General features: G+C 39.2%; 1 protein-coding gene across 1 annotated transcript in view; it reads right to left on the reverse strand.

Moving 5' to 3' along the window:
* Window positions 1-27,434, reverse strand: part of SV2C (synaptic vesicle glycoprotein 2C) — a 253,360-nt gene that overhangs the window by 189,999 nt on the left and 35,927 nt on the right. Inside the window, exon 2 of the mRNA XM_003810450.5 lies at window positions 8,000-8,680. Within this exon, the coding sequence (XP_003810498.2) occupies window positions 8,000-8,579 (580 nt within the window). The 5' untranslated portion in view covers window positions 8,580-8,680. The remainder of the gene's footprint in view (window positions 1-7,999; window positions 8,681-27,434) is intronic.

A 27,434-nucleotide genomic window follows, 5' to 3' on the forward strand; every position in this document is an offset into this window, starting at 1 on the left:
CAGCTAGAAATCCCAACAGAATATTTATTCTTTTGTTAATCCCTAAAGGAATAAGGGTTCAGGTCATATCTATCCAGCTCTTCTCTCAAAGAAACTACCCTTCCTAGAAGTGTCAAACAAAGCAAAGGGGCATGGGAGGAATGAATTCTGTATATTTCAAGGAATTCCAGCATCCAAGTAAAAACTACAGAAAGAGAAGCTGAAAACATGATCAAGATCTACCAGAGATATTTTCTGTTTTATTACTATTATATGTCTAGAGTCTAAATAGTGCTTGTCACATAGTAGATGCTCAATAAATTTTGGTTGAGTGAACACTCTAGCTATCAATGGAAGATATAGGAATGCCAAGTAGTCTGACTTGGTACAGTTGATAGGAAAGTTTTAAGTAAAACAAAAACAACTACTCCATTTCTATCCAAAAATATATCCCAGATTTGTAAATATCTATATTTATTCTAGAATTATTTAGAAATATTTTTAAAACTTTCAAGAGCTTCTAAAAATGGAAAAAAGTCAAGTAAAATTCCAGTTATATGTAAAAGTATTGTCTTTTTAATGCTTTGATATTATTGGTCTAGCTCTGTTTTCGTCCAATATACCAATTGACTCTAGCTAATATTGCAGATGTTTTAAAGAAAACCTAGTATCTATGAAGTTGGAATATTTCTCCAGGAAACTAGGTGAACACCCAAGTAGGTCTACCAGGATGCAAGACTGGTTTGGACCTCAGTCTTATATGTTCAGAAACCCGATATGTCAGCACACTAAAGACAGATCTATCTCTTAGAAGCAGTCTCCCAATGGTCAACCTCACCACGACTGATAGAAAAAAACAGAATGCCAGTTGGCCAATTAAAATGAAAAACAGGACTCCCAAGAAAACTGGCATTCTTTGGCCAGCATATTTCTGATGGGCAAGCTCTAGAGAAAGCTGAATTTGAAATCCTTAAGTTGCTTTGGAACATGTAATGAGAATGAGAGGTCTTAGCTACAGCATTCGTGTCTTCACAAATTCCAGGCCAAGGATGTCTAATGCATCTTTCCCTACAATAGAGAAACATGTGGCCACTAGATAGATAGGCTAAATCTTTAGGTCAGGGCACCTCAACCCTGAGCACTATTTGGAAGGGCACTGCCAACATCTGCATCTATGACTTTCTCTTTGGTATTCCTCCTCTGCTGAGTTTCAATTCAAAATAATACATTCTTTTTTTTTTGAGATGGAGTCTCGCTCCATCGCCCAGGCTAGAGTGCAGTGGCACGATCTCAGCTCACTGCAACCTCTGCCTCCTGGGTTCATGCCATTCTCCTGCCTCAGCCTCCCGAGTAGCTGGGACTACAGGTACCCGCTACCACACCCGACTAATTTTTTTGTATTTTTAGTAGAGATGGGGTTTCACTGTGTTAGCCAGGATAGTCTAAATCTCCTGACCTCGTGATCTGCCTGCCTCAGCCTCCCAAAGTACTGGAATTACAGGCGTGAGCCGCTGTGCCTGGCCCAAAATAGTACATTCTTATTTTAGATATGTTCATATCTTGACTTAGGTCTCAAAGTGTTAAAGATCTCAGAGACTGTCATTCATTCATTCAACAAATATTTGTTGAGATCCTATTATGTACCACACACTGATCTGGGCAGGAGGATACAGTAGGGAACAACAGACAAAATCCCTGGTTCCCATGAGGCTTACATTCCCTTTCTTTATTTTTTCTGTCACTCTGCCTCTTTAAGATGACTTTGCGCTATGGGCTAATTTGATAGGTTAATTCTCTGAGGCAATCAAATTTCTCATTTGTGACCATATATTTGCCATTATGTACTGTTTATAATTACAAAAAACAGGTGATATCTTCTATTAAGGTTTTTGAAAAGTTCAACAGGTGATTACTCTGTTGGACTTCACAAGCAAAAAGTGAATTTCCAAATCATCTTTATCTTGCTTGACATACCAGAGTGGTGTATTTTCACCAAGAATGGAGAGCCTTGTGTTCTTCTCAGGGTTATCCCCATTGAAAGTGCTTTAAATGAAAATGTGAGGGAACTGGAAAGGAACATAGGACTAAGAGTGGGTATATGTGTTCCAGAGTCTGCCTCAGCTAATACCCAGCTACAGATCAGGCAAGCCAACCGAGCTCTCCATGTCTCCTATCTTCATCTTTAAAATGACAGGGTTTGCCTAAATCACAAAGGAAACAACAGCTGGGAAATATTATGATTCCCGCTGGTAATAGGAGCCAAACCTTATTCATCTCAATCTTTCTTTCAGGGCCTTGGGCCATGCCCCACACATCCTGGCTACTTCATAACACCACTTCATCAAACACTGAACCTGTAACACTAGTGTGACAGCTGAAGTCACTGATATTCCAGATAAGATATTAAAATTTTTTTGTTGTTTAGCTATGGAATCCTTTCCTCACCTAAATGGATGAATCTGAGTCTGCTCTGATGAAGAAGAGGAAAGGGATGCCAGAAGGGGTCCTGTCAACCCTCCTCCCCACTTCCACTCCAGCTTCAAAGAGGGCTCTGTAGAACAAGCACATCTAATTGGCATGTCTAGAGAAGCACATAGACCAAATTTTAAACATGGCCACTGGTTCTGAAGGGAAACAGGAGATTTAAGAGGATTGTAATATGATTTTTTAAATTAAAAAATATAAAAGTGTCATGCAGAGGAATTTACTTCTGGCTGTTAGTTATTTTGGGGCTGAAAGACTCTCTAACCCCTTGCTAAGCTGTCTGATACCTTCATTAGTCATTGTCCACCTCCTGTTTAGCTGTGTTCTCTGGTTAAACCTCCCTTTTCAGAATCTCACATCTGCCATTCTGGTCCTGACCTCTTCTACCTACCAGACTAACACCCTCCAAAATGAACTTCATCAGCCTCCCCATCTGCTCTGCCTCCCCTGTACCTGCCCAATGCCTTGGCTATCATCCTCAACTACCTGCTTATCTTTCTCATTCACCAAATTTTTCCATTTCTCTTCCAGAAATACTTCCGATTCTGACACCTCTGTCACCCTATAAACTGATACACTTAGGGATTTCTTCATGTTTTGCCTGGGCTATTGCATTAGCCTCCTAACTGAAATTCACACTTCTATTAATTATTATAGCAGCTATCATTTATTAGTGTTTGCTATATATTCAATGCTTTGCTAAGAGTTATACATATATTATCTCATTCAATCCTCCCAATCTAATTGGGTATTCTTATTGCCAACGTACAGCTATGAAAACCGAGGCACAGAGAAATTTAAATTACTTGCAAATGGTCACACAAGTAAGTGGCTTAAAGTCTATTTGACATTTTAAGTCTCTCTCCCATCTCATTCTCTCTCCACACTGCTGCCAGAGGCAGCTTTCTAAAACACAGGTCTAATGATTTCATGATAAAGTCCAAACCCCTATCTTGGCATTAAGGTCTTCACAATGTGACCTGTCAGCTCCAACACTACTACGCCTACCACAGATAAGTTCACATAATTGCCTACCAAGTCCAGGCTATTGGGCAATTATAACATCTTCCTGAAGTGCCATCCTTCCTTTTATCTGCCCGGTAAACTCTTGTCCAGCTCTCAAAACCCTGTTTATATTTTTTATTTTAAGTTCTGGGATACATGTCCAGAATGTGAAGGTTTGTTACATAGGTATACATGTGCCATGGTTCAAAACCCTGTTTAAATGTCAATTCCTAGATGAGTTTTCTTCAGTTTCCAAAGGTAAGCCTGGTAGTTCCCTCCTCTGCAATCCTATAGCATTTTATTCAGTATCTTTGTCATAGAAAAAAAAAACATAAAGCACTAAAATTTATCACAAGTGTATTTGTCACATTGTAACAACAACAACAAAAAGTTCCTGAATGACACAGATCACAATATACTAATCAGAATATCCTCTCAATATACTTTGCCAGGTACCTGGCTCAGAGTTGGTACTCAATTAATGCTTATCAAATGAAATGTTCTTGCTGTCTCCATTTTTCTCAACAACATTCATGTTTCTTCCCAAAGCAATCTGGCCCTGTCTCAATTATGCTGCTAAAACTCCTGTCCTGAAAACTACCAATGCATATGGGAATTAGGGGTAGCAGTTGATATTTGCCTTGAAAAGGATAAAAGAAGCACAGGATGTTTCACTATTAATTAGTTCAGGTTTAGTTATAAAAGTACATTTGGGGTTAGAATATGTTGCTTTGCATCTATTTTGTATTAGTCAACACCTGGCTGTGATAATATTTTAGTTCCTAAATATCACTCATCTTTGTAACCCTCAGCAATAAAGCAGTTGAACCAATAATGATCATTTTCTCTGCTTCACTGGATGGGTCTTAGGAGGAAATAAGCCAGTGAGTGGGAGGCCAGCCCCTCTGATGCAAGGGAAGAGGTGCCAGCAAGCTGCTTGTTCTGCCCTAATGGACTAGAGTCGGGGTAGGGCTGAGCTGAAAATGGTTGCACATCTTTCCTGCCTAGGGGTAATCTTAGAACCATACCTGCCCCCCTCAACAACCACTGAACAGAAGCTAAGTCAGAGGGCTCACTTCCACAGCATCCACTCTGAGTCCCAGCAAATGGGAAGGGAGAATGCCTGATGTCCTGGAAAACCCTGCCTTGTGACCAGGGGCTGGAAATCAGGAGGACACATTTTCACTTTATTCAATAAGAAGTCTTAAAAACTTACTAGTCTGGCTCATTGTGTTTATTGTGCTCACTGTGTTCATCTTAAGAGATGTCTGCAGCAGCCAATAACTCTTAATTGCCAGCCTCTACTGCAAGACTGCAGCGCCTGAAAGCTATACATCCCTTCCTTCTTCCAGCAAGTTCCAGACCTCCCCTTTCTCCTGGCTGCTCCTTTCTCTGGCTTCTCCTCTACCTCCTTAATGATTCCTCCTCCACCACCAGCCCCATAAATAGTATTCAGCGGGAAATGATTCTGTCCCTCATTAAGGTAATTGGCAGTGTTTTCTTAAACAAGATGACTTCCAAATCTCTGGGCATTTCAGCTCAAATGGGGAATAGCCCATTGGCACTCCTCTTTGATTGTCCCCAAGGACCTCAAAATGAGAGGGTCTCAAACTAAACATTTTCATCTTTCTCCATCCTGCTAAAATCTATATTCTGCCTTACCTAATTTAATGAACTGCCATTCTTTCATTAATTGGTCCCCTCCTCCCCACTTGAAGCTAATCAATGAGCAAATCCTTGCTGACTCTACCTCTGGAGTAGCTCTGAAATCCATTCCTTCTCTCCACTGCTTTAGTCAGGGCCTTACCCTGTAACATGTTCTCCCTGCTTGAAGTCTCTTTATTTACACTTGTCTTATGGCTACTGACACTTGGTATCTAGACTGGTAATCTACTCATTTGTGATTTCTCCATACTAGACTATAACTTCCTTGGATAGAGAAACCTTGCCTCTCTTTTTTGTCCTATTATCCTTGTGACAATACTGTGCTTTACACACAGTAAGTGCTTAATAAATAGACTTTGGCAATAGAGAACAGATTATCTTAAAGTGACTGCCCTTGTTCTTCCAAAGAGCAGATCATTAGATAATTAAATATTTACCCTAACTTCTTCTGGCCCAATTAACAATGTTATATATACACACAGACTACGTACACAGATACAGGCACACACTGTATGCCCTTAGATACCTTTAAGTCAATCTTTTAGCAAACACAAAGAGAGGCTCAATCTCCCAAATAATTAAAACATAAATTGGGCCGTATTTTTGTTCCTGGTCTTCCGTGAGGAAAATGACACAATGCTTAGTAGCAAATGAGAAATTATTTTGCAAATCTATATCCTCAAAATGCCACCAAACATGGGTCATGCATCCTGCTTTCTTGCATTTTGATCCTATTGCTATGACTTAGTGTGGTAATTATATTACAAAGCTATTATTTGATGAAATGAAAATGGCAAAACAATTTAAATGCTTGTCTAAAAAGACTCTGTTAGAATGCAATTATGAGTGAAATTACAATGGCAAAATAAATGAAATGCAAGTCTGGAAGGCACAGTTATGAAAGCATTAAAATGCTCCTGTTGGGGACTCACAACACTGAGTGAAACTATACACTCCTGGGGACATATTTTTAATTCACTAAAGCAGGCAACATTTATGGGCAGATGAGAATATCTGTGCTCCAATTGTTCTGCAGCATTATCTACACTTCCAAATGCCACATGGGGGTGGATAACATCACCAGGGTTTCTGGGTTTGGAGGATAGTTTGATAAGAGAACCGTATGTCATACTGTGCTTTCATACAGCACCAGGAAGATAAAGGCATAGGGCAAGTTGGGCTTAGATTTTTCTGTAGTGTTTCCAGTATAAATGGTGGGATCATAACATTAAAATATTTTTTATTCTAAATTTAAGCTGGCAATTATTAAATATTTGTGTGAGTATATTTCTAAGGGTCTATCTTCTTTACACATTCTGCTGACATATTCCTTTAGCAAAATCTGAATACATATTTTGATGTCTAGGCTTACATTTGGATATACTTGCTCACCAAAAGAAAAAAACCAAAAATGATATACAGTGCTAGATACAAAACCAGTCTGCTGAGATGATCAATTTGACAAATGACCAAGGACCCTCCTCTGAAGCGTGGTGATGTCTGCATTTGATAGTGGAACACACAAATGAGTGTACCAGTGAAATATGCACAATATGCTCCTGACTCCCACCCCTTCAACCTACACAATCTACTTTCATGGATCCATTTATTTTAGCTAAGCATAAAGAAACAAATACTAGGAGTGGGTCATATAAAAGAAACAAGTGTTAAAGGAATAAAAAGATGTATATCATTTTCTCATTCATGATTATCTCTCTTGTGTTGTCACAGAACAAATTAGGATATGGCATTTAATTTTAATCACCCAGGAAATTTCTCAGCCTCAATGATAATAACATTACTTAATAAAGTTACTAGGTTTCAAGAATTGTATACTTTTGTTTTTGAAGCTTTAGTTTTAAAGAAGTCCCTTGGAAACATAGATACTAAGTATTCTTTCTTTCATAGACTCTGAAACACGTAAAGATTTAATATGCACATAAACATGTTCTCTGAGGCAGGATTTGCAAAAGCAGTTTGAAAATCCTCCTGATTTTATATCCCAAGTGTTTGCTGTGGATCCTTAAACTGCTGAGGGGAGATTTCACTGCATGCTTGCTTCTTGCCTACTTATTTTCCCTCGTACAAACTCGGAGAGTGTTAACTATAGCTTTGTAAAAATATAAACCTGAGTCCATGGTAACTTCAAAACAAAAATCAAATCTGCTGTATAGATATTTTATAGAGAGGTTATATTATTTTTAACACACACATTTAAATATTTATATGATTTAAAATAATATAAAGAAATGAAGTTTTTCTAGTTTGGGCACAAAGTTACACAGCTTGAAAAAGATTAAAAATCACCTATAGAAAATTATACGAATAAGGCTAGTTGAAAATCTAAGCAAACATACACATAGATAATAGAAAAAATTAAAGTTATCAGGGTCCTAAAATATTTAAACTACTGTATTACACATAAAAATTGACATTTGAAATCACATTTGTCAGAGTTTTACAGAACTAATCTCTGTATTTAGAAAAGTGTTAAATATAACAGCATTATTAACTTCCAAGAGAGTAGCTTTGGAATTTAATAAAGGAGAAACCAATGCAACTATGATAAAAATATAAGTTAAAACATACTCTAACTTACTTTGAAATGCATAAAAATAAATTGGGTTGATGGAGAGATGATAAAGAAAATATAGTAAATGTTAACTACAGAATCTAGGTGGTGGGTATACACAGGTGTTCACTGTACAATTATTTTGATTCTTTTGTATGCTTAAAGTTTTTTGTAATAAAAAATTTGTTAGAAAAAATGCAGTACTCTAGATGAAAAGTATTTATTCTCTATGTTGATAACTGCTTAACAAATAAGCCAGTTTCAGAGTTGGCCTCACTGACACCACACACTCACCTAGCCATCCAGATCCTGAATTTGGGATGCAGAGGTCTGTCTCAGCACTGGGTAACACGAAGCCAACGACAAACACCTCTACACCGTCTGCCATAAGAGCCATGCCCAGGACGAAGAAAAGGGCCCACTGAAAACGACCATGACCGCATTCTTGGATTATCAGCTCATACTGCTGGGCTAACTCTTCCTCGTCAGCTCTCCTTTCTGATTCCAGCTCCCGCCGGTCCTTGTACTCATCGCCCTTGGGCTGCCCCACTGACACGATGCTGTCCTTCGCTTGGTTCATACTGGGGATGCCCTGATACTCCCCCTCGTAGATCTCATCATCTTCATCATGCCCCTCAGTGGCTTCACTTGAGCCTTCGTCATCGTTGGCCTCACCATTATAGGTTTCTCCAGCCGGGTAGTAGTCATCATCATCTTCTTCATCTTGGAACCGACTGTAGGACCTCTGGGTGTATTCATCCTGGGCTCGGTCCACAGCTTGATTCACCTTCTTTACTGTTTGTTTCTTCACCTCTCTGGCAATGTCCTTGGCACCCTTCATCAGTGAAGTCCTATCCTTGTAAGAGTCTTCCATCTTATCTCAACTGATGGCCAATGAGAAGATGGGAAATTTTCACAGCCTCCTTTCAGTGGTTCAGCTCTGACAGCATCATCCACTTTGGGTTCAAAACAGAACTGCGAAAGAAGAAATAGAGGAGATACTTATTATTCCTTTCTCTCTATATATTTTTTACCGTCTATTTCTTGACCTCTTTTCAGTGTCCCACAAACTACAACACAGAATTAGTTTTTCCTTTTTTATTTTTTGATCTCACTGTATATACATGTACACCCTAGGCTGCTTCTCTGCTTAAGTGTGAGCATCACTTGGAGTATTTAGGGTTTTCGCTGCTATTATTATTGTTTTATTTTAAGGAATTCTATCCCCAGGGTAACAGTACACAGGAATTCCCCTGAGAATAAAACAGAGCATCTTGCATCTTTAAAAGCATGCCCAACACATTTTGAAATGCTACAAGCATATACCTTGATTGAGAAAAATAGTATTGCTCACAGACACGTACAAATATTGCAAAGACAAACCAGGGTATTAGAAGAATCCTACTGGGCCTATTTCCTCACATTGAAAAGCAAGCAGCCCCATATACAATTGCTATCAATCAAACTATAGCTATATTTGTAAAATTGAATTTCTCCCCTACTTAACATTGTGTTTCCTTCCAACAAATGGTAACAGAGACTCACATGGCACCCCAAACTGGCAAGGAGTATATTCCCATAGCATAGTGTCATATCCACAGGATTGTCAGACTTCATCAAATGATTTTATGGCTGCATTTGATATTGAATTAGAACATATGGTTTGTTTGGTGGGAGTCTGCCCTTTCAGAAACTACCCCCAGGCCTTCAGGGACAGGTAAGCTCCATGCCATGTCCCTTCACAACCCCACTTCTATTTTCTTCATCTCTGGATACCCAGTATGCACACACACTCTCTCTCTCTCCCTCTCTCCCTCTCACATCCTCCCAACTGCCACTCTGGTTAGCTGCTGGTTTGGTAGTAAAGTCTGGACCTTCCAGGACCTGTTATTTGGTTTTCTTTTTCACTGATAGTCCCCTCATGCCTTGGTTCCTTAAATTCAGGCTGACCTCAAGGTAACTTATATTCCATTTGTCCACTCAGCTGCCTCTTCTGGTGGCTCATGTGAGTCACTGACAGGTTCATCCTTGTACACAGATGATAACAGAGGTTAAAAAAGTCTTTCTCCCCCATCATTAACTCCCCAAGCCTTAAGCTATGGCAGCATTCCAAACATTGATTTATATAATCGTCATTTCTACTTTTTCATTTTGTACCTAGTTTAAAATATTTAAAGTAGCTATTACTAACATACATTTAATTACTCCTCCAAATGTCACAATCAAACCCAGCAATAAAGACAAACAGATGTTTGTTTATAAATGGACCGTGCTTCATTCCCACTGAATACCTACAAATGCCCAGTAGGCAAAACAGGAGTATGGTTCTCACAGGCTGCGTTTTGGAAAATGATAAAATGAAATTAAAATAAACATATGATATGATTGCAAGGTTTTTAACCAAATGTTTTAGTAAATGATTTTTCTGTTTGTTCTCCCCCAGCTCTTTTTTTTTTTTTTTTTTTAGAACTGAGAGGAAGAGAAAGGGAGGAAGAGAGACATGGGAAAATCCATGAGAACAGTAGGAAAAAATGGAAAGGTGGTGAGAAGGGAGGCTGAGGATGGGGTGCTCAGAAACTCAAGAAGTCAGGGAAAAGGGGCAGAGAGGACAATGACGAAATTGAGAGACATTTCCTAGTTTAAAAATTAACAGAAAATCAGAATATTTCACACAATAAATAAAATAAACTGCCATCCTATCCATTGAACGGATGACCACATCAGACACTGCATATCAGCTGCTTCCTGTACATAATCAGCTCCAGAAACACCATTAAGTGAGTTCCAAATCCCGGTTAGTTGAAAGCAGAGTCTGAATGACCCTACGGCACTACCCCAGTGCCTTTCATAATGGAAAGCTTCTGCCATAGCTGTTTCCAAGAAATTGTTTTTTTTTTTTTTTTTAATTATACTTTAAGTTTTAGGGTACATGTGCACATTGTGCAGGTTAGTTACATATGTATACATGTGCCATGCTGGTGCGCTGCACCCACTAACTCGTCATCTAGCATTAGGTATATCTCCCAATGCTATCCCTCCCCCCTCCCCCCTCCCCACCACAGTCCCCAGAGTGTGATATCCCCCTTCCTGTGTCCATGTGTTTCCAAGAAATTGTATATCAACTGACTGCATTTGGCTTTTTTGCTTTTGTCCTCAGCCACAGGTATCCTTACCACATGCTTTACAGGGTTTTCATCCCTAAAGAGGTGCTTGTATAGGAGCCACCTCTGTAAGAGGCAAGAGGTATGATATCTTAAATGTCATAGTTATGGCTGGAAAAGTGGACAGTTCTAACCCCCTAAGTAGTCTAAGCACTTGAGCAATGAGAAATAAAATAAAATAAGAATTTTACAATTAAATATTCCAATTTTGAAAAAATTCTTGCAGAAATCTTAGTTTTAATTCCAGGACAAAACAAAGGATGTGCACATATAAGTTCTCTTTTTGTCTTTCAAGATTTCTCATCCCCCAAATCGAAGCTCAGGTAAGTTCTTTGAGGGAAGAGACTTGTTCTTTAGTTTGTAGTCTTACTAAAGCAAAGAAGATTTTTCTGTGCTCTTTCATAAACAAGAAATATGAATACTTATTCAAAAATGCTATATAAAATTAGATGTTTGTAGATATTGCCATTGGGGTTAGCTGGTGAAGGGTACAGGGGTCTCTCTGAATCATTCCTTACAACTGCATGTGAATCTACAGTGATTTCAAAATACGGAGTTAAACCAAAACCCCAAGTTTGTACTATCCTTATAAAGCCATCTTGGAATATGTGCAGGATGATTGGCTGGGGGCAGACTGTTCAGGGGCAGAGTTATAATTCTATGGCTATTATCTCCCTCTGGTAAATGGAAAAATGTGAAGAGCTTGGCTCATTCCAGATATTGCCAGGAAAATGGCAGATTCGTATCTACATGGGAAGGTTATGCTTGAATTAAAGCAGCACTTCTCAAGGGTGGGGCTTACACACCAGGTGTGGCCTATAAGAAGGTCCGCAAGCAACTGTTTATAGCATCATCAATATTTTCTTTTGTTTCTCGAATCGATTATGGAGTTATGCCACATAATATATGTCAGACTTTGTTTCAATGAAAAACAAAACAAACCACCTTGATTTGGTGCTTACTATATGTGAGGCATTGTGCTAAAAACTTCCTGTACATCGTTTTATTCTTTTATTTAATCTTTACTTCAATCCTACAAAATAGACACTATAGTCTTCCATTTTACAGATGAAAAATTAAGGCTTAGAGAGATTAGCCCAAAGTCACAAAGCTTGTTAGAGGAGATGCCGGACTCAAGCTCAAATGTGTCTGACCCCAAAGCCTTACCCCTTATCTTCATCTGCCTCACCCAGTGGTCTCACTGAGGTCTTATTAAATGCAGTGGCCTTCTTCCTAGTCATTCCAGTATTCCAGCAACTTTTTTCCTACACTAAAATTGTTTTATAACCGCTTCTCTAAATTGTCTTCTACATTCTGAAGTAAAGAGAATTGTTGTGAGACCTTTAATCAGTGACGAGCTTTATATGGGTAATAATTTTAAAATGTGGTCTTGTTTGTTCCAATAAACTACCCTAGGATGGTGGCTGTACTTCAAAAGATAATGTAACCCTGTTAAATAAGACATCAGTGGGCCAGAACGGCAGGAAAGTAGGCAAAGCAATGAAACTCTAACAACCTCTAAGTACATGATGCTCCTCGTTTACTCAAGTCAGTTTCCTTCTCCACGAAATAAGGGTAATAATAACCACCTTCCAGTGTTGTGAGAATTAAATGAGTTGTTTACACCGGTTTTAGGACAGAATCTAACATATATTCAGTGGTTTCAATTCAGTTTCCCCAGGAACAGACCTAGCCATAAGGAGTCAGCTGCAAATCATTTATTAAAGAGTAAGGGAGTCAAGGAGCAGGGCGGGAGGGAGCGATGGAAGCAGGGCGGCAATTTTAGGTGTTCTACCATGCAGCAAGCTTCAGGAAGAACTCTGGAGTATAAATTACGCCTCGGAATTTTTCCCCACTCGGGCAAAGGTGCTGGGCTTTCATAACCCCATGCCAACTGTTGGCTGAGGGGTCCTGGGGGCAATGGTGGAATGTAGGAACTTCCTGTTCTCTGCACCAAAAGGCAAGGCAGTTCCAGTAGCCTGAAGGCAATCCTCTGAAGGTGCTGGCCGAGGAAAGCAAAGGCACACTGAAGCCAAGTGGGGAGAGCACAGAGATGATGAAAGGGGTCCAGGGACCCAGGGCATTAACAGTACCTCCTGTAAAAGCATTTGATAAATATTTGTTTAGATGCCCTACTCATCATGCTAAGCTGCAGGATACATAGCTGATTGAAAACTGCATTTATAGAAGCGGCTGTTAAACCAAATAACGTTCACAGCAAAGTGAATCTGATATAGTCAATGACATACACAATCATTGTGTGTGATATTTTGCACAAATATGTAAAATATAAAGAATAATTATACACATGAGCATTATTCTGGCAAAACACAGTTTTTCTTCTTTTTGCTCCTTTGATGGTTCATGACAAACACACATATCCAATACCACTACGTACTATTTTAAAACTTTCCTACACAAGCTCCCACCCTACACAACCCCCAACACACAGATGTTTCTCTTGTTGTTTCCCCACACCGCCCAAACATGCAGTCTTCCCTTTGCTTTACTCCTCATCACCACCATCAATCAAAAGATCTTGGATAGCTCCTCCTCCCGCAAATGTTCTAGAATCTTCTGGATGCTGGGAGAGTCCATTCTTCTAACAATTGTATTTATGCAGCTTTAAAACCATTGTGCGCTGATAGAGTAATGATAGCAATAATAATGGCTAATCCGTTATGTCAGCCATGTGCCACGCACTTCAGATGCATTATCACACAATAATGCTCACAAACATTGTATGGGGTAGGTACTTTTAAAAATGCCCACTTCACAGATAAGAAAACTGAAACCTGCCCAGTAACAATGCAACCCTATGCAATGCTACTCCAGAGCCCAACCACATACCCACTACATCTGCCACGTTTTTGTGGAAATGGGAGCCTGTGATGGAAATAGGGATCTGAAACAGCATGGGTGTGTAGAAGGCAGCCCCCATGCCAGTAGACTCGGGCTCTTCTAAAGTACTTGCAGATATGTAGTGTGCTGGGATTGGGCAGAGGGGCTCATAACATCCCTCTTCCTCTCTTAAGCTTGGATCTAGAAGAGACATTCAACACAGAAGACAAATGGTGAACTACCTGCCAGCTGACTGGACAACTGTGTCCAACTTTATCCCTGATGCCACACCTCCCTCCCAAGTCAGGCATGCTGGGCTACACAGGACTCCTTCTGGAGTGGGGTGGGGTTGAGAGGGTAGCTTTCCAAGAAGTTTCCACACTGAGCACATCTTTGAGATGAAGAAATAGAAACTGACCCATCATCCCAGCCTGTCCAAATCCCTGACATTAAGTGTTTATTATTTAAAGACACCTCTTGCCCTCCAACCCTGTAAACTACCTGTATGCCTACATTCTCATTCTTTAAGGTGCAGTTCAAAAATCACGGTTCAAAAATCACCTATTTCATGAAACGATTTCCTTTCTTTATTGCTTAGCCTAATCACATCTTGCAAGTTAAGTGTAGCTGGTTTCCTCCCAGCATTCAATCACATCAATACATGTGATGGCCTTCCCTATTAGAGTGTAACTTTCCTGAAAACAGGAAACTAGTAAAAAGAAACACCATAAAGTAATGTTATTGGGTTTTTTGTTTGTTTTTTGAGACAGGGCTTCACTCTCCCACCCAGGCAGCAGTGGTGTGATCATGACTCACTGCAGCCTCAGCTTCCTAAGCTCAAGCGACCCTCCCACCTCAGCCTCCCGAGTAGCTGGGACTACAGGTGTGCACCACCATGCCAGGCTAACATTTTATTTTTTGTAGAGATGAAGTCTTTTTATGTTTCCAAGGCTGGTCTAGAACTTCTGTGCTCAAGCAGTCCTCCTACCTCAGCCTCCCAAAGTGCTGGGATTACAGGTGTGAGCCACTGCACCTGGCCTTAATGTTATTAAATGAGGACTCAAGCACCATAAGGGGTCAACTCTTAGTTCCTCCACTTTCTTTATCAGGCAGTTGTCTGGATCAGTAGTCCCCCAAGGTGCAATCTGCACCTTGTGGTCCTATAAAGTGCTCTGACTTTATATGACTTTATATACTCTCACACTTACTTCATGTGGAGTATGAGTAGGACGGTTACAGTACAAAGCCTGTTATAAGGAACCTTGCTTAAATTTGTTACCCAATCATTTCCAAACTTTCCTAATAACAGAATTCCCCACCCTCAGCATGACACCAGTGAGCAGTTCTCATTATATATTTTATGGAAATACTGTATTAAGATGAACACTAAAATCCTTTAAATTCTAATGTCTCTATTATAAAATACCATAACACTAATTAGAATTAATTGAAAGAAGCAGGATAAAAGGCAGAAAATCTACATTAAAATAATATTTCTAAAATAAAATACAGTATTTCTTTCAAGTGTATCAAAAACTGAAACTAAGTTTTCCAAATGTAATTGCTTATGATTTTTAAACAGACTTGCTATAAAAATAGAAAGTATTTAGCATATCTGTGTATTTTTAAAGCAATAAGTCATTCAAAGAGCCTGGAAATTTTAATTTTAAGTATATTAACGTTCATTTTTATGCAATTTTGACACAGTTAATTTGCTCTATGAAGAATAGATCTCATAAACCAGGGTAAAGACCTCAGCAGTTGTCCAAATCTCTACAAACCCCAGATTAGTGAAATCTAAAGGCCTCACACAAATGGCAAACCTGTTTGCATATATAAACATTTGTGAAGGTCCCAGAAATATCCTCAAGTGAGTCAAAGTGGGCACTATCCTTCTTTGAAGAAATACTTGAATTCAATTTAGTACAGAATCTTTCTTTCTGATTACAAAACCAAAGCATGCTTATTTTAAAAAGAACTGGACCAATGCATACCAATTTGGATGGCTACTAGCAAAAATCAACAAAAAACAAACAAAATAACAAAATAACAAGTGTTGGCAAGGATATGGAGCCATGTGCACTGTTGGTGGGAATATGAAATAGTACAGCCTCTGTGAAAAATAGTGTGGCAGTTCCTAAAAACATAAAAATAGAATTACCATATAATCTAGGAATTCCACCTCTAGGTATAGACGCAAAAGAATGGAGAGCAGATTTTGGAGAAGATATTTATACATCTATGATCCTAACAGTGTTATTAACAGTAGCTTAATCAAGGAAGCAACCCATTGGCCCATTGACCAATGAATGGATAGGCAAAATGTGGTATACACAGACAATGGAATGTTATTCAGCCTTAAAAAGAAGGAAATTCTGAAACATGCTATAATATGGGTGAATCTTGAGGATACTATGCTAAATGAAATAAGCCAGCCATAAAAAGACAAATACTATATGATTCTATTTATATGAGATCCTTAGACCAGTCAAAATAATAGAGACAGGATATAGAATGGTGGTTGCCAGGATCTGGGAGAAGTGGGGAATGGGGAGTTTTCATTTGATGGATACGGAGTTTCAGTTTTACAAGATGAACAGAGTGATGGAGATGAATGGTAGTGTTGGTTGCACAACATTGTGAACATATTCAATAGCACTGACTGTACACTTAAAAATTGTTAAGTGGTAAATTTTATGTGATGTGTATTTTATCACAATAAAATTGGGGGAAAGTAATAAGTTAAAAATCCAGGAAGTCATAAACAAGAAAATAAAAAACATTTGTATTTCTGCCACCCAGAGATGCCCACTCTTGACAATCAGCAATTTTATTTCCAATATTTAGACTATGCAGATGCATGAGCATATAATGAATTTAGACCACATCATACATTTGGAGTTGAAGTCTATTGTCTCTAACTATTTGGGAGTGAATTTTCTCATTTGTTGGGTTAGTGACTATCTCAAATAGGAAAGGACTTTATCACAAGTTTAGTAATTCTTGGCTGTGAGCATATGTTCCATAGTAGTGGTTCTCAAAGTCTGGTCTGAGGATTCCCAGAAAACTCCAAAGACTATTCAAGAAACCTGTGATGTCAAAACAATTTTCCTAACAATAGAAATGTTATTTGACATGAAGCGTTGTTGAACTTTGTCAAAGGCCTTTTCTGCATCCATTGAGATAATCATGTGGTTTTTGTCTTTGGTTCTGTTTATATGCTGGATTACATTTATTGATTTGTGTATATTGAAACAGGCTTGTATCCCAGGGATGAAGCCCACGTGATCACGGTAGATAAGCTTTTTGATGTGCTGCTGGATTCGGTTTGCCAGTATTTTATTGAGGATTTTTGCATCAATGTTCATCAAGGATATTGGTCTAAAATTCTCTTTTTTGGTTGTGTCTCTGCCAGGCTTTGGTATCAGGATGATGCTGGCCTTATCAAATGAGTTAAGGAGGATTCCCTCTTTTTCTATTGATTGGAATAGTTTCAGAAGAAATGGTGCCAGTTCCTCCTTTTACCTCTGGTAGAATTCGGCTGTGAATCCATCTGGTCCTGGACTCTTTTTGGTTGGTAAGCTATTGATTATTGCCACAATTTCAGAGCCTGTTATTGGTCTATTCAGAGATTCAACTTCTTCCTGGTTTAGTCTTGGGAGAGTGTATGTGTCGACGAATTTATCCATTTCTTCTAGATTTTCTAGTTTATTTGCGTAGAGGTGTTTGTAGTATTCTCTGATGGTAGTCTGTATTTCTGTGGGATCGGTGGTGATATCCCCTTTATCATTTTTTATTGCATCTATTTGATTCTTCTCTCTTTTTTTCTTTATTGGTCTTGCTAGCGTTCTATCAATTTTGCTGATCCTTTCAAAAAACCAGCTCCTGGATTCATTAATTTTTTGAAGGGTTTTTTTGTATTTCCTTCAGTTCTGCTCTGATTTTAGTTATTTCTTGCCTTCTGCTAGCTTTTGAATGTGTTTGCTCTTGCTTTTCTAGTTCTTTTCATTGTGATGTTAGGGTGTCAATTTTGGATCTTTCCTCCTTTCTCTTGTGGGCATTTAGTGCTATAAATTTCCCTCTACACACTGCTTTGAATGTGTCCCAGAGATTCTGGTATGTTGTGTCTTTGTTCTCGTTGGTTTCACAGAACATCTTTATTTCTGCCTTCATTTCGTTATGTACCCAGTAGTCATTCAGGAGCAGGTTGTTCAGTTTCCATGTAGTTGAGCGGTTTTGAGTGAGTTTCTTATAAATTAGGTATTGATGGGATGCATCTCAAAATAATAAGAGCTATTTATGACAAACCCACAGCCAATATCATACTGAATGGGCAAAACCTGGAAGCATTCCCTTTGAAAACTGGCACAAGACAGGGATGCCCTCTCTCACCACTCCTATTCAACATAGTGTTGGAAGTTCTGGCCAGGGCAATCAGGCAGGAGAAGGAAATAAAGGGTATTCAATTAGGAAAAGAGGAAGTCAAATTGTCCCTGTTTGCAGATGACATGATTGTATATCTAGAAAACCCCATCGTCTCAGCCCAAAATCTCCTTAAGCTGATAAGCAACTTCAGCAAAGTCTCAGGATACAAAATCAATGTACAAAAATTACAAGCATTCTTATACACCAATAACAGACAAACAGAGAGCCAAATCATGAGTGAACTCCCATTCACAGTTGCTTCAAAGAGAATAAAATACCTAGGAATCCAACTGACAAGGGATGTGAAGGACCTCTTCAAGGAGAACTACAAACCACTGCTCAAGGAAATAAAAGAGGATACAAACAAATGGAAGAACATTCCATGCTCATGGGTAGGAAGAATCAATATCGTGAAAATGGCCATACTGCCCAAGGTAATTTATAGATTCAATGCCATCCCCATCAAGCTACCAATGTCTTTCTTCACAGAATTGGAAAAAAAACTACTTTAAAGTTCATATGGAACCAAAAAAGAGCCTGCATCGCCAAGTCAATCCTAAGCCAAAAGAACAAAGCTGGAGGCATCACGCTACCTGACTTCAAACTGTACTATAAGGCTACAGAAACCAAAACAGCATGGTACTGGTACCAAAATAGAGATATAGATCAATGGAACAGAACAGAGCCCTCAGAAATAACGCCGCATATCTACAGCTATCTGATCTTTGACAAACCTGAGAAAAACAAGCAATGGGGAAAGGATTCCCTCTTTAATAAATGGTGCTGGGAAAACTGGCTAGACATGTGTAGAAAGCTGAAACTGGATTCCTTCCTTACACCTTATACAAAAATTAATTCAAGATGGATTAAAGACTTACATGTTAGACCTGAAACCATAAAAACCCTAGAAGAAAACCTAGGCATTACCATTCAGGACATAGGCATGGGCAAGGACTTCATGTCTAAAACACCAAAAGCAATGGCAACAAAAGCCAAAATTGACAAATGGGATCTAATTAGACTAAAGAGCTTCTGCACAGCAAAAGAAACTACCATCAGAATGAACAGGCAACCTATGGGATGGGAGAAAATTTTTGCAACCTACTCATCTGACAAAGGGCTAATATCCAGAATCTACAATGAACTCAAACAAACTTACAAGAAAAAAACAAACAACCCCATCAAAAAGTGGGCAAAGGATATGAACAGACACTTCTCAAAAGAAGACATTTATGCAGCCAAAAAACACATGAAAAAATGCTCACCATCACTGGCCATCAGAGAAATGCAAATCAAAACCACAATGAGATACCATCTCACACCAGTTAGAATGGCAATCATTAAAAAGTCAGGAAACAACAGGTGCTGGAGAGGATGTGGAGAAATAGGAACACTTTTACACTGTTGGTGGGACTGTAAACTAGTTCAACTATTGTGGAAGTGCGTGTGGCGAATCCTCAGGGATCTAGAACTGGAAATACCATTTGACCCAGCCATCCCATTACTGGGTATATACCCAAAGGACTATAAATCATGCTGCTATAAAGACACATGCACACGTATGTTTATTGTGGCACTATTCACAATAGCAAAGACTTGGAACCAACCCAAATGTCCAACAATGATAGACTGGATTAAGAAAATGTGGCACATATACACCATGGAATACTATGCAGCCATAAAAAATGATGAGTTCATGTCCTTTGTAGGGACATGGATGAAATTGGAAATCAACATTCTCAGTAAACTATCACAAGGACAAAAAACCAAACACCACATGTTCTCACTCATAGATGGGAATTGAACAATGAGAACACATGGACACAGGAAGGGGAACATCACACACTGGGGACTGTTGTGGGATGGGGGGAGGCGGGGAGGGATAGCATCAGGAGATATACCTAATGCTAAATGACGAGTTAATGGGTGCAGCACACCAGCATGGCACATGTATACATATGTAACTAACCTGCACATTGTGCACATGTACCCTAAAACTTAAAGTATAATAATAATAATAATAAAAGAAAAAAATAAAAAAAGAACAATTTTCAAAACAAAAAACAAAACAAAACAAAATCTTTGATGCGTAGCTGAAAAAAAAAAGAAATGTTATTTGACTTTTTCACTCTTATTTTTCATAAGTATATAGTCACATTTGCGAGATGCTACATGATATACAATTATATCACTGCTCTGATGATTTATGAAATGTGTGCTCGTAGATTCTTTTTAAAAATTTTTGACACATTATAATTGTACACATTTATGGAGTACAATGTTGTCTTTTGATACATGTATACATTGTATAAGGATCAAAGCAGAATTGTTAGCATTCCATCACCTCATGCACTTAATATTTCTTTGTCATGAAAACATTCAAAAACCTCTCCTTTAGCTTTTTGAAATATACAATACCTTACTGTGCTTGTAGATTCTTGTGTTTAAGGAAGGTTCTCAGTTTTAGTTTCTACTATGGTAAATATCAATAGATATTACCCATAAAATAAAATCTCTTTCATCGTTAATAATTTTTAAGAGTGAAAAATGGGTTGTGAGACCAGACCAAAAAATTCAGAACAGCTCTTCAATAGGAATGTTTGCCTGCTTGGACCCTACATTGTGGAGCTTCCTCATAAGGCTGTTTTTTTGTTTTTTGTTTTGTTTTTGTTTTTGTTTTCCCATAGGGTTTTGAGTTTGCCTCTGCCAGAGCCCCATGGGGTCACAAACTTCTCAATTAGTTTTTCTGTCGGTGGCTCAATTCTGGATTTCCACATTGTACAGAAATACTGGCAGGCTCAGGGTTTCCATTTCAGGTGGGTGATATTTCCTACCTCTCTTTATGCAGGGCAGTTGTGGACTGTCCCTTCTTCCAGGTAGGAATGGGCAGTATGGCTCCCAGCTTGCCTTCTGACTATGTTTATGTCCTGGTCATAACTTGGAATGTGCAGTGTCAGCTCCCACACACTGCTATATCTTCCTTTTCCACTTCTGGCATCTGAGATGTTTTTCTTCTTTCTTTTGAAGTCAGTCATTTGTTATCCAACAGTACTTTGAAATATCCTCCACACATGTGCAATAGGGTGCAGGGTGGGAAAGAGGGGGTTTAGCATGTGCTTCAGCCACCATCTTGACCCAGAGGTTGACATGTTTATAACCTGCTTTAATCACACACTTTATATTGAAAATGTCCTCATGCTTTAAAATATTCTTCTACCATTTTTTTCCTGTGGTACACCATAATTCATTTAACCTGTCTTCTGTCGTTGGGCATGTAGGCTGTTTATATCACCTTAGTGTTATTAATATGTGGTGATGCATACCCATATGGGAAGTCTTACTCAGATTTCCTGAGGTCAAAAGGAGCACATAGTTTTGATGTCTTTTCTTTTCTTTTCTTTTTAAGACAGGGTCTCGCTTTGTTGCCCAGGCTGGAGTACAGTGGCACGATCTTGGCTCACCACAACCTCTGCCTCCTGGGTTCAAGCGATTCTTGTGCCTCAGCCTCCTCAGTAGCTGGGAATACAGGCATGTGCCACCATGCCTGGCTAACTTTTGGTATTTTTAGTAGAGATAGCGTTTCGCCATGTTGGCCAGGCTGGTCTCGAACTCCTGTCCTCAAGTGATCCACCTACCTCAGCCTCCCAAAGTGCTGGGATTACAGGCGTGAGCCACTGTACCCAGCCAGTTTTGATTTTTTTTATATATAATATCATACTGCCCCTCAGAAAGGTTGTGACAATTTATAATTCCAGAAGCATGTAGAAAAGCCCCTATTTCCTTAGATTCTCACCTATACTGGAAAATATCAGTTGAGATTAGTTTAAAAAAAAGGTGTTTTATCATTTTTAGATACATTTGATTATTGGTGAAGTTGAACATGTCTTTTCTTGTGAAATCTTTTATCCTTTTCCCATTTTTGTATTGAGGTTTGTATAGATTGAACAGTGACCTCCAGAAAGATACCCTAACCTCCAGAACCTGTGAATGTGACCTTATATGGAAAAAGATATAAATATGTTAAGGATTGTGAGATGAAATAATCATAGATTATTCAGGTGGGCCCTATATCCAATGACATGCATCCTTATAACAGACAGAAGACAGAAGACACGGAGACAAAAGGAGAAGACCATGTGAAGATGGAGGCAGAAATTAGAGTTACACAGCCACAGGCTGAGGAGCACCTGGAGTCCCCAGAAGCTAGAAGAGCAAGGAGGGAGTCTCCTTAGAGAGAGTGCAGCTCTGCTCACATCTTAGTTTGGGACTCTGGCCTCCAGAACTGATAGAGAATACATTTCTATATTTTAAGTCATCCAGTTTGTGGTAAATTGTTAGGCAGCCACAGAAAATTAATACAAGATCCTTTTCTTGTTGAATTTTAAGAGCTCTTCATATAGGAAGGATATAAACTCTTTGGTTATATATGTTGTAAATTGTTTCTCAGATGGCCTTATGCACAGTGTTTTTCACTGTGAAAAGCTATTAAACAATTTTTATATAGTCTATTTTAAGGTTTCTTTGTTCATGTTTTCTGCTTTGTTGTAAGTTTATTAAGGCCCTCCTGAACTTCCAAAACATTCATCTATATTCGTTCTAATTAACTTTAGTTTTATTGTTTAATGTTTAGTTCTGGAACTTTTTTGTTATATGAGGAAGGGATTTTTTAAAAAATAAATAACCGAATATCTCAGGAATAGTTATTAAAATGCCCATTTTATAAGAGAAAAAATTCCTGCATGTATTAGTATCTGTTCAGTTTTTTATTCTTCTGTTGCCTTTATACCATTTAGCTTTAATTTTTGTCACTTTGTTACATGTTTTAATCTCAGTGCATGTATCCTCCATGCTTCATCTTCTGCAAGTATTTATTGATTATTCTCATCTCCTTTTTCCTCCAAATAAACTTTAGAATTGCTTAGCTACTTTTCAAAGAAAAATTTCATTAGGATTTTGCTAAGTTTATAAATTAATTGCAGAAGTGAGTCATCTTATTTAGAAAGACATCTATTATTCAAGCTTTCTTTTATGTAACTCAGTGAAGTTTAGATGTTTTCTTCTTACAGTGCCAGTTATTTAATGAACAAGATACATACCTATATATAGAAAACATATATTTAAACATTTTAAAATTCATTTTATATTTGCATATAGTTTTCTCAAAACCATGATATATAATTGGCCACAAACTAGTTTCTGCCAGATCCATTGGTTGGGTCAGGAAACGTGCTGTCTCCTGCAGTAAAACATCAGGATTCATGGGGAGCAACTCACTGAATTCCATTTGTGGAACAGAGTGGATACACTACAAATAAGGGACAGACTTGCTTAAGGATAATTCAGAAAGACAAGGCTCTAAACCATGCTGACAGTCCTGCCTCACTTTTCCTCTCCATATCCTTCTGTAGATCTGGACCCATCTTAGGTAAAGTATGTACAGGAGCAACTTTGCAAGAAGAACTGGCAAGCGCACCCAGAATGTCTTCATTCGAGCCCAGGAGGAGTGCAATACTCCTGGATTCCTGTCCCTAAGTAGTTACCAAGATCTCATAGCTCTTTGGGGGAAAGAAGATGCCCAAGGAGCATCAAAACAACCTGCATTATGAAGCATAATCAGCTACAACACTGTCGTATGTAATTCCTGCTCTTAAGTAACAGTGAGACATTCTCTTCCATCCAATGGCCAAAGGCATTCTGGCAGATGGTTTTCCCTGCATTAAACAGGCACCACCAGACTTGAAAGGGACCATCTGTGAATGTGGTAATGACCACTCAAAGTCAATGTGGTCAGTTCTGCCTCTTTCACTGGAACTTATGTGAGGGAAACTCAAAGAGAAACAAAGCCAGGACCTGAATTCCTTCCCAGAAGGCGAGGCTTAGGGAAGGCGGTGGGGACTGGGAAGAGCAGAAGGCAGAGGGGGGACTTCCCTCAACAATTCTGCTTCCCTCTCCTGGGTTTAAAAGGTCCAATCACTCATTCAGGAAGTATTTATTCTACACTTGTGATGTGGCAGGAACTCTTCTGGGAGCTAAAAGTCAGAGACTGAACAAAACACACAAAGTCCCTGATTGTAGGAAGCTTGCTTTCTTGAGGCAAGACAGATAGCAAAACAAAGAAATGCAACTCCATGTAGTGGTGAGTGCCACAGATAAAAATAAGGCAGGGTAAGGGGTTAGAGCAGCTCTGTCCCATAGAACATTCACAATGGTGGAAATTCTGTATCTGACTGTCCAATAAAAATACAGTAATTTAAATTCAAATGACCACACATGGCTAGAACCTACGCTATTGGATGGTGCAGGGTTATAGGGTGTGGGAGGTACTGCTCTTCTAGGAAGAGTGGCCAAGGTAGGAGACTGAGCAGAGGAAATTTAAAGAGAAGCCCAATTAAGGCTAGGGCATAGGCCATGCTGCTCCCCAGAGGCTCAGAGCTTTCCTGACATGGAAGACACCAAGAGTAAAGGGGCTCAGGCAGAGAATGGCAATGAGGCCAAGTGGCTGAGCAGAGCCAGGGAGAGGGGGTCAAGGAAAGTGGCTGGGACATATCACCCAGGACTTTTGAGAGCCACAGTAAGGGCCTTGGGATTTCTAAGAAAGATGGGTTTAGAGTAGGGGGAGGTGACAAGATCTAGAAGAATGTACCCTAGTGGAGCAAAAAACAAGAAGTTCTTTTAAAATCCTGTTTACCTAGATATTGGCAATGCCTCCTTTTCTTTTACTAGATCTCATTATCCCTGCTCTTTCACATTTGTTATCCTTTTTATTCCGACTACGATCACCTTATAATGAGCATGGCATCTTTGAAAATAGGTAGCATTTATTAAATCTCATTAAAGACAGGTTTGAGGAAGGAGGACAGTCAGAGCGAAAGTTCAGCAGTGCAGACAGAGCAGTCAAAGAGAAAAATCCAGCTCTTCATTGTACCTGGTAGGTGCTTGATACGTATCTATGATCAGCTACCCTTCTTCACCTCCACATTCACTCAGTCTCTCACCAGAGCCATTACAAAATAAGACTAGTTTCCCTTTCCCCTGTACGCCTATCACTAAAAGTAGAAGGAAAAGACAATCTATAAATTAGATATTCCTATCTTGCATATTTAAAACTTGGCTATAGAGCCAAATACTGGTGTCAAGCAATTACTTAGACTCAAAGATGGAAAACTAAAAGCAGTCACGCCATTCATATACTACCTCAGTGGGACCAACGCGCGATTGTTCCTAAATTTATACAGAAACTCTACAACATCCCTTGAGTAAACAGGTATCCCAGACATATTAAAATGACCCAATTTAACAGACATAAACAGTGAGTTTGTTTATGAGTCAGACACATACTTGGGCTCCCATACTGCCTTTAGCACTTACTAGCTTTGTGACATTAAAATGGGAAATAACAGTGCTGTTGTTAAGATGAAATAACATCAAAAAGGCAAATCATGGTACGTGGTACCCATTCAGTAAATGCTAGTTTACTTGAATTTAAAAAGAATAAAAGAATGTAATTTATAAATATAATTCATCAGCCAGCAGTGATAATACTGGCAATTTCCTATTTTGAAAGGAAACATGATTGTTAAACCTAAGTTGGTCAAGCCTTTCCCTAGCCGGCGAGCACAGGCTGGGAGCCATGAAGCCACAGCACACTATTTCAGAAAAGGCTCACCCCCAGTGTTTACAGCTGTTGCTGAGCTACACACCCTGGGGTTTAGCCCACAAAAGAAAGCTCAAAGAATGTCTACTTGTCTGCCTGTCTTTTCTGAGGGAATCAGGGCAATGTGATTAACATACTTGCAGAGTTTTAATGCAATTTAAAAGCATAGCCAGATTGATCAAGTCGGCCTCATTCCTATTACACTGATAACAGCAAAACACATTTTCCTGGACCTCAGGAAACTCTCATAGATGTCAACAAGAGGAGGAAACAGAGCCCCCAGAGCTTGCACTGTTCTCCCTTTACTGGCTAGAAATGTTGTATTTTCTCTTTCTACTTTGTGTTTTACTTAGTAAATATTTCATTTTGCAAGGTTCTTAGGGTGGTGGCTATAAAAAGCAGCCGCCTTTGTTTATTCAGCCCTTCCTGAACACCATGATAAAATCCACTCCCATGGCATTATTCCCATGGTGATGGGGGATGGGGAGGGATGCTGTACTCATTGTTTCCCTTGCTTGTGGCCTCTAGAAGGGAGGCATCAGGGACTTACTGAACACCTCCACCGGTGCTCTGTAGCTAAATGGGAGCACAGCTTTGAGACCAAGGTGTTTCAGTGGTGCACAAGTCCCCACAGAGCCATCTGCAAAGCATGAGAACTGGAGCATTCATTTACTTAGCATGCAGTGTTCTGCCCAGGGTTCTGTTGGTACATAAGAGATGTGTGCTGAGAAAATGCCATTCGAGGCAGGTCTGTGCTGCCACAAGCCTGGTGTGTATGTGTGTATGTGTGTGTGTGTGTGTGTGTGTGTGTGTGTATGATTGTGGGGAGGAAAGTACAAATCTATGCATTAGAAAGAGTAGCGTAAGAGATCTAGGTAGCCACTGAAAATGGGCATTCTTTCCTGTCTTTTCCAATAAAACCTTCTCTTTATTGTCATTGGGAGAGAGTTGCTAAACTAATTCACAAACAACATGTAAATAAATGGCTAAGGAGTTCCTTTCCCCGAGGTATTTCTCTCTTAATTCCTTAGTCCAAGAAAATGGGTAAATTGTGGAATTTCAAGCTCAGTAGTTGGGTTTATAAGTTAGATATTGGGGGACAAGGACTTCTCGGCTTAAATCCTCCCAAGTGGACTACTGAATATTCCACCAATGTTTGAGAACTGATCTGGCCTCCAAAGCAACAGTCACAAGGGAAGTCAGAATTCATCCATCCACCCTATCAGACTACAAGTGCCTAAGGGAAGGGACCATGTTTTAGCTCATCTCATATTCTTCATAGCCAAGACAATCCTGGACATTCATTCATTTACTCATTCTTCACACAGCTATTTTGCACCTGCTCCACAGAAGGGTGTAAACCATCCTTAGATGCTATGCATACAGGAACTAAAGGTACAGGCCCTTGCCAGCAACGTATCTTCCATTTACTGGGGCCACCCAGCAGACAAACAGACAATTATATTATGATGTGATAAGAGCAATGTGCTGGCACATGGTATTATGATATTATGGAGTGAGGTCTAAACTGAGCTGGCCAGGCAAAAGGTGGGCAAGTAGAGGTATTCACTGATTAAGGGCTTGCTTATTAAAAGACATATTAAGAATTCTATGCGTATAGGTATAGGCTGAAATTTTTTAAAAACAC

The sequence above is a fragment of the Pan paniscus genome, chromosome 4 (assembly GCF_029289425.2).
Source record: "Pan paniscus chromosome 4, NHGRI_mPanPan1-v2.0_pri, whole genome shotgun sequence".
NCBI classification, from domain to species: Eukaryota; Metazoa; Chordata; class Mammalia; order Primates; family Hominidae; genus Pan; species Pan paniscus.